Source organism: Cydia fagiglandana, chromosome 10, assembly GCF_963556715.1.
Source record: "Cydia fagiglandana chromosome 10, ilCydFagi1.1, whole genome shotgun sequence".
Classification (NCBI taxonomy): Eukaryota; Metazoa; Arthropoda; class Insecta; order Lepidoptera; family Tortricidae; genus Cydia; species Cydia fagiglandana.
In genome coordinates this window covers 19899790-19911048 of record NC_085941.1, presented here as the reverse complement: position 1 = coordinate 19911048, position 11259 = coordinate 19899790, and the positions used below count along the sequence as shown (strand labels likewise).

Below are 11259 nucleotides of genomic sequence, written 5' to 3'. Positions count from 1 at the left end.
ATCTCAATGATGTTATGCAGTTATCGTGCGTCTCGCTCGCGCCAATACATGTACAGATAAGTACGCGCGAAATGCACGATAACTGAATGACATCTCAGGTTACAGAAATCTGTTACCTGTTCACAACTAAACTATTGTTTCACGCGGCCTTAAAAACGCTAGCGACTACGTCAAACTGAAACGCAGCGCATCTCGCTTGTGCGAGGGAGTTGCATTGTAAGTTAGTTTCCGCGGTCGCTAGCGAATGTCAGTGACAAACTCGTGGTAACGATACTGAACTGTTGTTTTGTGAAATATTGGAAGGAAGAGGAGTAAGTATACAGGAACTATCCTTGTGAAAATAGTTATTTGTTTGACAAGGAGGCAAAGTTGTTGTTTAAAACCCCTCGTGCTAAATATTGATACCCAAGCAAGCGAAAGATTCCAAAATTCTAATCTACAGGCCGACATTTCATTTTTTAATTGATTATTTCATTATTTTGTTCATTGATTTATTCATTTGCTAAGCAATAAATAAAACCAAAATTTAAAAATTAAAAATAATAATTTATTATCACAATTCGCTATCCTATTTTATTGCTAAGCTTACACAAGTGTTTATATAGTCTGGCAAGCCTTTTTTATCAGTAGAAAAAGGCGAAAAATTAAAAAAACACTTAGGCGCGAAATATCCTCCTATATACAGAAAATTTTAATTTCGCTCCTTTTTACAAACGGCCTGTTTCAAACTTTAATTAAGTTACGTCAAAAATGTGCTAAAGATCCATGTCGTCTCTTTAACGAATTTTTGACGTATTTTAAAGTTCGAATCAGGCCCCGTAGACAACATGCCAATCGCCAGCAACCACTGTCGCACCAATTTGCACACAAAGCGTTTCGTTCTCGAAGCGATAGCGACTGTCACCTTGGCCGGCAGGTTGAAAGTTGGTTTGCCTAATAACTGTGTACTATCTATATTTTCACAAATTAATATATCTGTAGCTCGTTGGCGGGCACTGCCGCGAAGAACGCCTCCACCGCGGCGACGACGCGCTCGGTGATGGCGCGGACGATAGGGGGCGCTATTTCTGTCATCACTAGCTTCCAGTTTGCGTTCACTATCGCATCGACAGGATCCGCTGAAAAATGCAATAAAATATCAGAATAAATTCTAAAGTGCATCACTTTATTGTCTCCCTTTGGAGACAAAAATCTGCCCTCTTAGGTAGGTAAGGTTTTATTTTTGCATTAATTAAATAATTTTCCTTCGTCTCTCTGATTAGGAATTGTAGACCTAACAGTAAAGAGAGGAGATGGTCAATCTGCACGACGCACTTTTTACACGTTCTTTTTTCTTTCGAATGTGGAATTGTAGTTTGTGTTACAAGGGATCAAAATGATATATTTCCGTCAAGGGCGTACATTGAATCCCGAGCGTAATGAGGGATTCAAGTGTTAACACCCAAGACGAAATAATTTTGATACCGTGTGACACATACTGCTTTTCACATCTCCTGTGAGGGAATGATGATGCTTAATCAGATTATTTAAGTTAAAAAATAATGTGCAAAAAGATGTAAAAATAGTGTGCTATAACAGAAAAGTGTTACTTTGATCCCTCCTAGCAGGGAAGAAAAGTGCCACTTTGATCCCTCCTAGCAGGGAAGAAAAAGCCCTTTTTCGAATTGGTGATGTGAAAAAGAAATTTTCAGTTATTCCACGATAACTTTTTACTGTCTGAACCAAAATCTATGAAATTATGATCTTGGGAATTTGTTCAAGCAAGCAGACTTTAAGTATTATACTTACATAGTGCCTTATTCCCATCGAAGAGGTTCTCAAAGTCGAAGGTGGTCTTAGTGCGAACATCGAAGGAATGATCCCACTTGCTGACGTGCCAGTGTTCCTGGCCGTCGGCTCCCTTCACTGTGGCCAGTTTGGTGTTGGCTGTGATCACAATGTCACCTGGAATAGAAATTTTAAAGGTCATAACTCAGCGTAAATAAATTTAACGGCTTCCTAGCCTACTCGGTTCGGTAGGGACTGCTTTCGAAGGTCTTGGGTTCGAATCCCGGGAAGGACATTTGTGTGCTTATCATAATTAGGTTCAACTCATGTGAGCTCAGTTGCAACAAACACAATAAACGGACTGACCAGCTTAACTCAGCAGAAATGCTAGAAACTATGAAATTTCCGATATAGGTACTTAATAAAATTTTGTTAAAGTTTTAACAGTGATAGTCTAACCTAAGTTTGCACCAATTTGTCCAGAACAAAGCGAAAGAGTGCCATTTTAAACAGCATGACACTGCCACACTTTGTTATTGTAAATGACATGTAGAGTACTAACTCTACATGACATGTAGAGAACAAATTATTGTTCTGACTCTATAACTGGTTGGGGTAACTAGCCATATAATACATAAATATTAATAAAATTCTCGATATGAATAATCACACCTTCAACAATTCAAAACAATTCATTGCTCAACTGACCGGTCCGGTGTGTAGCCGACCGGGCCTTGGTCTCTCGTAACCCTGACATACGCCTACTAAAGCGTACCAGAGGTATAAGCTTTTTTAGCTATAGCCGTATACGGTGTATCAGGTGTATGCATTATCATCAGTAGAAACCACGGGCGAGTTTTCAAAATTACAAAAATACAAACTTTTGCTGGCTTTTGAAAAGCTGGCTAGCGAAGTGCTCATAAATGATCTGATTTATTGGAAAGAGATCAACAATGTGCTGATGATTGTGGAAACCTGGCCTTCTTGCGTACACAGTTTTTAATACTAAAGTCCTCAACCCTGCGCATGTTGTCTAAGGAGTACACTTTTTGTGTAATTTTTTCATTCATAATGTATTTATTTCAGTTTATGATTTACATATTACTTCGTTCTAATTAGTTATAACATAAATTAAAATATTTAACAAAACTAATATAATTTGTTCCCTTTTTTTATCAAATATAGTTTATTTAATAACATTTGTAAGAGTAACTTACGGATTTTGATGGTGTCCCTGCCTTCCCCGCGGATGGGCAGCACGAGTATAGTTCCTCGCAGCTTGTACCAGCCTCGCAGCACCACGGAGCACCGCACCACCACATCCAGCTTGTCTGATGCCTCATCCAGCCTGGTGACCAGTTCATTCAATAAGCAATAAGGTAATACCAGGCGTGGCTCATTCCACGATTTCCTCACTTTGCTACAGGTAGCTAAAAGTACATCCAATTTTGGGGTTTGCCACCTAGCGGCCATGTCTGTCCTGATCGTAACAGACGCGTTTTGTTAGAAAGTGAGTCTTCTGTACCTAGTACTATTATTTATTCTGTGTCCTCACCTAGTATCCTCAATGGTGCAATCCTTCATCCCGGTAACCGTAGTATTCTTCAGCGTGAGCCTCAGCCCCGCCTCCTCAGACTTGACCACCTTCAGCAGCATGGGGTCCACGGCAGGCACGTTCAGCTCCGGAATGCCGGCGGCGAGGAAGGGCACGGCGGCTTGCGCGGAACGGATGATGCACGCACTGTCGCCTTTCTTGCAGGGTGTGATGAAGGGGGCTGGAATAAAAATGAATGAATTTAAATACCGTGAGAAACCACCACACTTGACAAACTGCCGTATTGGAACTTCAAGATATTCACAAGAGACGACACGTACAAGATCCATTCTAGATACGTTATAGTTTAGATATCAACTAGTTCTCTTTTGCAGCGCAATTCCGGCAACAAATGTCAGTTTTACGTTAGATAGTTCTAGCTATTAGATGTGAATTGGATCTCTAAGTTATATCCTGTGGAAATCGTTCAAAAGTATCTCCAGAATCGCGCAAATGTCAAATTTGACAGGGCCCTATATGTCTGGGGGGCTATTGCGAAAACCGAAATTCTCAAATTGCGGGTATTTTCTTTTTTATTCCAATGAAGGCGTAATTAGAGTGACAAAGAAAGATGCCCGCAATTTTCGAACTTCTATTATCGCGGTTATAGCCCTAAGTCTCACGAAAGTTTGAAAGTTCTTCAAGAGTAATGTTGGTTCATACAAAATTAAAGTTTGCATTCAAAAGTATATGCCACAGTTTAATTGTTCGACATATAGGGTATGGACATAACCATTTTTTGTAAAAGTTGAATATCGCATCCCTATTGCTTCTATTTCTAGTAACTTAAATTGTATTAATTACTCGTAATGCATGTTAATTATAAGATGTAATAATGTTTTGAAAAGATGTGTCCCGCCGAGTTTGTTGCCGGTCCCATATTGGGATACCCTCCTCCAATTGAGGGGGGATTTAAATCTTCTCGGGGCAGAGGTGTACGGTTGGAGCCGGTAAATTTATTTGACGTTCATAAGCGCATTGTAATATGCCTACTTGAATAAACTATTTTTTTATCTTATTTTTTATCTTATCTTTATCACGAGGGTTAAACAAAATTTGCCCCCTAGTGAAACACAAATATCCAACAAAATCAAATCCAAATGAATGTTATTAAATATTCATTATCCAAAATCATCATTTGAAAGTCAATTCTACCAGCAAACATAAGAAAACAACTCAAAATTTGCATTTGATTACTTTGCCTCACATGTGAATAAAATGAAACTTTCCAATCAGTTTTTGTAGTGCAAAGTAAGCCTTTCCAAGCTGGTGTGGTGAAAAATGAATTCCTATAATCATGTTTAGTTTAGTTTATTATATGTATATAGGCAAATATAGGTGCGTGATTAATAGTACATTATTGTCGAGGCTCGGAAGTAGCTACTTGCAGGCTGAGGATTCGTTTTAAACGGACGACCTTGGGAGTCCGTTTAATTGAATCCGAAGCCAGCAAGTAGCCTTCCAGCCGAGTCATATATAGTGCTTTTCTCAAAAATGGTGCAAGAAACATAAATATCATAGAAACATTTTACAAAAGCAAAGTTCTTACGTATATATTTTCACAGAGAAAAGCCCTTGCCGCCTTTTTATTTTTTTAATAAAAAAATAGAAGTGTATTTTTCTGCCGAAAATACGGCAACCTATTTGAGACAACTAAATAGTCGCGGTACTAATCATCTGTTTGGCTGTTTAATGGGCCTGTGCCTTCATTTGATATGGCCATTTGAACTTTTAAAAAGTTTGGAACTCGACAAATAATGGAATTTGTATGCAACATTGCAGTCCCAAAATCGAGACTGCAATGTTTTTAACTTTTTAAATTTTGACTAACCATAAACTCCGCGCTTCGCGACCTATTTTTTAGACGGCATAGTCGACTTTGCCGTCCATTTTTGAGAAAATACAATAATGCCCCCGTTTCCCTTGACCGCGCGGTACAGCTGATACTTTATAATCCCAAACATGTTCAAGAGAGTGCGAGGCGAGGTCGGGCGGGATTGTTCGACTTTTGGACTTTCACGATCAAATAAATAAACATTTCACACAATTCTAGAAGTATTTGAACATATTAAAGCATTTTTCAGATTTTATTTTTATTTTTTTTTTCTTTTTTTTTCTGGTTCGATTCCAGCCTGGGACACTGGAGGACTTGGTCACTTTTTCGTAGTATGTGACATTTATTTCAGTTTATTTCACACAATTAATACATCTTTGCTACAGTAGACTGACTTTACCAATTTTTCAAAACACAAACACGAAAAAAGTACCGTAAAATGGGGTGAGTAGCAAACTGAATGGTGTAGTAGGTATATAATAAGTGTTCCGGACGTTTGTATTTTAGTTTTATAATTATTTTATTTTGGGTTTAGCTTCATTTCTAAATTTTGACGATAAACAGGAAGTCTCACCTCAACCTCCCTCGAAATTGGGGTGAGATAGGTTTTCATACAAAGGTGATTTCGGAAGATTGTATGATCGATTTTTTTTATTATGAGTATTATTATAGCTCCATTTTAAATTGGAATACATTATTTTTGTAGTAGTTGCCTTAAAATCTCATCTCACCCCCCTTTCACCCCTTCTCTCCCCATTCATAATCCAACTCTCCCCGCGAACCCTACTCACCCCATTTTACGGTATTGTTCTAACCGGTATATTACTAATTGTTTTGTTCACCTTTGGTTCTGTAAACGTGACATAGATCATGGCTCTACCTATTCTTATTCATATTTGTACAAAAAACAAGGTTTAAAAAGAAATATTAATATTTCGTATTTAGTTGTGGTTTTAAGATTTATTTCATTTGAATGAATAAATTTATTTCTTATTTTTAGATTCACGAGCACATATGCTCGTAAAAATCTATTGGGGTTCCATTAAACGTAAAATGTATTTAATTTTATGATTTTACGTCTAAATGGCAGGTTTTAATATTTTAATTTTCAAAATCCTGTAATTTTAAGTGTTGGTAATACAGGAGTTCCCTAATTTATTGGTGCTAAATACGAGTATCGATTAACGTCAAGTATTCGAGTTAGGCTAAAAAATAGTGGGCCTTATTACAATTACCGCAGTTTTATGTCGACTTTAACTTTTTGATTTAGATCACAAGGAGCCAGACCTACAAAATCGCATGTGGTTTTAAATTATTATATAACTTATAACTGCTCCAAATTTTAGGTAGTGGTGGTACTAGTGCTTGACGCGGTCCCAGTACATGTTATCTTGAAACTTAAAGGTGGCCACTGACGAGCCTTCCATCAGTCCAAATAGCGTAGCTGTCTTCGAGCAACACCGGCTTCCGACACGTCGGAAGGGAGGGGCCCAAGCGATATCTCACCGTACAAATCTTTCTGCCATTTTTCGCGGGGGGAAGGTGCACACGGTGGCACTTCTCACACACTTACATACAAAATCCAATCAGAGGCCCTACCGCGAACCACGTTCGACGTGTTGCCTCTCTATGGCACTTGTAAATTCATACGTAAGTGTGACAGGGAGGCAACATTAGGATGCCGTCCATTTGGATGTCTCCATTGTAACGGCATCCATTTGAAAGGCTCATCAGTGGCCTGCTCAGTGTCACTTGTCTAACGGCTCGATCGGAAAATGAATTAGATTTCTACTAGACTTTAACACTACTACTACTATAATTCAAAGATATTTGTAAGATAGATATGTCAAATTTGACGTTTCCGCTTTCCGCGATTCTGGAGGTCCTCTTGAACGATTTCGACAAGTTATGACTTAGACATCCAAGTCACATCTAGTCGATATCTAATGTAGACCTAGTTGATCTCTAAATCGTCTCTAGATCTTAGCACTATTAGTACCACCACTCATCTTAGACTGTTCAATTTACTAAGCGGGACACTCTTGACACCTCTTTTAAGACCGAAATTATCTCATTAAATGCTCTTGGTACAAAGTTTTGTAGGGATCAGTCAAATACAACCAACAAATATTCAGTTATTCAACTTATTTATGTTGTGTTTGTAAATATCTCTCCATTATTGGCACTCTTTGCTAAAAGTTGGAAGTTTCCGCGTCTGCGCAAACCAACATTGCTGATGCAAACTCAAACACGGACACCTTTGTCCACAACAATGGGCCCGATTCGGAATTTGAAATAGACATCTATTAGACATCTTTTAGACATCACCAAGATACGATAACGGTATGTTTAAGATCTAACCTGTCAAATTTGACATTTGCGCGATTCTGGAGATACTCTTGAACGATTTCCACAGGATACCTATGACTTAAAGATCCATTTCACATCTAATCTCTATCTAACGTAAAAGAGACATTGGTTGCCCGAATTGCGCTGCAAAAGAGGACTAGTTGATATCTAAACTATAACGTATCTAGAATGGATCTAGGACGTGTCGTCTCGTGTGAATATCTTGAAGTTCGAATAGCTCGTATCCAGTCCCGTACCACGAGTCACTGACATATACGCTAACGTCTACGTAATTTACTTTCTATAGCTATACATCTCGCTCGCACTAATATGCGAATACGAGCGTGATATAGAAAGTATCTAAGTTACGTTCTCGATAGCGTTTGTCAGTGCCAAACTATTGGTAGCCCCACTGTTGTTTACTTTATTTCTTAGTATCATACTATACCACTGAATACTGATATGCCACCGGAAACTTTCCAAAATTGCGTAATTTCCACATTATTAACTTTCGGAAATTTTTCATATTTTATACCTACTACGTCGGTGGCAAACCAGCATACGGCCCGCCTGCAACTCCAGAGTTGTTTCATCCCATCCCATATTTTGTATGGAGATCCAAATTTTCCAAAAAAAATGAATTTCCTATTTCCAATGAAATGTTTGTTAAATTTACAAAATCTTTTCAAAATTTAAAAAAATCAATCTATATTGCACAAGGAAAATACATAAGGCGGATTTAATGCTACAAGGCATTGTCTACCAGTCAACCTTCGGGCAAAGCAATAACTTGTAGGATGCAACAAAATGTTGTAATTACAAACAAATTAGATACTTTTCATTTCTCATGCTCTGAAAAAGGGTCATTGTTGTTCTAAAAGGTGTGCAGAAAATGATACATTTGTGCACTAGAGCATTTTAGGTTCCAAGTACGATTTTATTAACTTTTTACGATAAGCAATTTGAAGTATGGGTACAAATGGATTTCCATTCTGATATTTGACTCCCCATTCCATAAATAAGGATACTTTTGCCTATATTGTTAATTGAATGTTTTTAAAATAACACATGCATTTTACTTTAAAAGTAGAGTGTTTAACTCTGCTGAAACGCATCATTTCAGCCTCGGACTATTGGCGCTCTCACTGCATTCGAGCTCCAAACTATCGGCAGAAATGAGTGCCTTTCATCCCTTGGTTAACAATCTACTATTTACACAAGTATTTTAGTAGATACTTTTACACAACCTATTCAAATTATTGTGTTTGGTAAAGGTGAAATCGCACGTTAAATGAATACATGTAGTGACTTACTGTACACCGACCTACTCAATAAGAAAATGGAAATACCTACTATAACAAGCCTACATAACATATTGATTAAAAATTCCACGTACCTTGGTACGAATGCTTGTCGAGATAGCAACAAACAAATAATATATGCACATCATGTCCGGATCGTATACAAAGTAAGGGCCCGATTCGGATTTTGAAACAGACATCTATTAGACATCCTTTAGACATCACCAAGATACGATAACGATATGTTTAAGATCTAACCTGTCAAACTTGACATCCGCGCGATTCCGGAGATACTCTTAAACGATTTCATCAGGATGTGACTTAGAGATCCAAGTCACAATTAATAGATGTCTTACGCTATCTAACGTAAAAGTGACATTGGTTGCCCGAATTGCGCTGCAAAAGAGAACTAGTTGATATCCAAACTATAACGTATCTAGAATGGATCTAGTACGTGTCGTCTCTTGTGAATATCTTGAAGTTCGAATACAGCAGTAAAGTTCGTGAGTAAAGGTACATAACCTAACGTATGAATCAGTGATTTTTGACAAAGAAATTGTAAATGGTGAGAAGGTCCATAAAATGTTGACCCGTGATCATACAGCGACCTTGGACCAACGAACTTCATTTTGTTTTTAATGCAATTTATAGTTCGTTTTTTTAGCATTAGAAATAAGGTAAACAATTTTGATGTGTATTTTAATAAAAACCCCATTTTAAAAATTAGTCACGGCAAATATGTAATAATTATGAATCTACGAGAAATACGATCATTTATATTCTTCTGCTTTCATAAGTAGTTATTGATTTTCAAAAAGCGTTTTTCAATTAAAAGACATGTCGAAATCGCTTACCTTCTTTGAAGTTCTTTCTAATGCTAAAAAAAACGAACTATAGGCACATTGCTATTCATGAATTCACTTGATAATTTGTTTTGATTTTTTTGATTTATTGATTTTGAATTGGTCGATTTTTGTTTTGCTCTCGCTTTTTTTCGTCAAATGTATAAGTACCTTTATTATTTAGTTAGTTTGAGCTTTTCATTATGTGCCGAATAAACAAAAAATCTCAAAATGTATGTTGTGTTACCTCCAAAAATTCCCTCCTACCTAGTAGGGGGAAAATAATTTAGAACATCATCAATAACACTATAAACTATAATCCACCCTGCCCACCACCTTGCCTTGAACAAATTAAATAACAAAATTTTCATAATGGCCAAAAAACAAAAAAAAATCGTCCTAAAAATTTACAAAATAGGTATAACAATAAATCAAATTAGACTTACCTGAAGCCGATCTCACCCCCAAAATCACCGCCAAAAAGCAAAAATACCTCAACATTGTTGAATACAATAAAGATAAAAGGACGAATGAAACAGGACCGTTGTGGCCAAAGTGTCCAGTGGCTATGACGATCACAAGGCCAAGAGCAAGCTTTTATGGCTGCGCTCGCGCTACTCGTAAATTGGTAGATGTGCATATATTAAAGCTTATACTACTTATACAGGATGGTGGTACATACGTGGGTGAATTGAAAAAAAAAACATTTACCATATTTGCCAGACTCAATTTGACTAATTCGTCCATATTTCATCGTGTAAAAACACTCGCATACGCATATTATAATTGTACGGTGTATTCTGGTGGTTTCGAAAAATTCCGAATTACTTTTTTTGCCGAAAAAATATTTGTGTTTTCTGCACACGACACGTTATTTCTTTTTATATGTTGGTCCAAAATACATTATGTTACAACGAATAAGTGAGTTTTTTTTTTATTTAAGTACAGATAAAAATTGCGAGTTTCTTATTACCGAAACAAATTGTCATACGAATGTCATTATATCTAAAACCAGACCGATTTCAGAAAACTTTGTATTCTATTTTAGTCTCCAAATGCGGTCAAGCCTTTAAAATCTGTCGGGGTTTAGGTATACGCCCACGGAGTATATGAACATTATGAACACTCTCTAAGAACAAATTAAATTACTTACTATGAAAATATTTTAATTAGTGTTATTTGAATAGTAATGTGTCACTACTATTTCAATTACAAACCGAAATAAATGACATATACAAAAGAAAACATTTCCAAGGCCTCCAGTGGCTGATTTATTATGAACACTCCTTTAAAAACATGCACTATGAACTTTTTTTTACACTGGTAGCTAATTAACATGATAAATAGATAACTCTATCGTAGTTTTGGTTTTTATCTATCGTTTTTGCGTGTTTTCCTTGCTAGAATATTCGTGTCAATTTAGCTACCCTAACATACCTATGTAGATAATGTTATGGTCAGGGCTCGAAAACCGTTCTCATTTGTCAAACCGGTTTCGTTCATTCGCCTGGGAACGAAAAGGATTTCGTTTCCGTTTGCGGTTACCGGTTAGGGAACCGTTCTTTTGAGATA

The 11259-nt window shown here is 37.0% G+C and overlaps 1 protein-coding gene across 1 annotated transcript; it reads right to left on the bottom strand.

Moving 5' to 3' along the window:
- Positions 1–951: 951 nt before the first annotated feature.
- On the bottom strand, positions 952–10266 carry LOC134668041 (uncharacterized). The gene is made up of 5 exons (XM_063525489.1): positions 10134–10266; positions 3323–3542; positions 2985–3115; positions 1789–1944; positions 952–1118 (listed from the first exon to the last, which is right to left on the bottom strand). The coding sequence occupies exons 1-5, from the start codon at positions 10186–10188 to the stop codon at positions 967–969; spliced, it is 714 nt and encodes a 237-aa protein (XP_063381559.1). The 5' UTR covers positions 10189–10266; the 3' UTR covers positions 952–966.
- Between the last annotated feature and the right edge of the window lie 993 nt (positions 10267–11259).

What these genes read in the sequence shown, in the direction of transcription:
- LOC134668041 (XM_063525489.1), bottom strand. Translation starts at nt 10,188, where the DNA reads ATGTTGAGGTATTTTTGCTTTTTGGCGGTGATTTTGGGGGTGAGATCG. An exon ending in CAGGGACACCATCAAAATCC is followed by an intron (nt 1,945 to 2,984) that starts GTAAGTTACTCT and finishes TTTCTATTCCAG; the next exon opens with GTGACATTGTGATCACAGCC. An exon ending in CGATGGGAATAAGGCACTAT is followed by an intron (nt 1,119 to 1,788) that starts GTAAGTATAATA and finishes TGCATTTTTCAG; the next exon opens with CGGATCCTGTCGATGCGATA.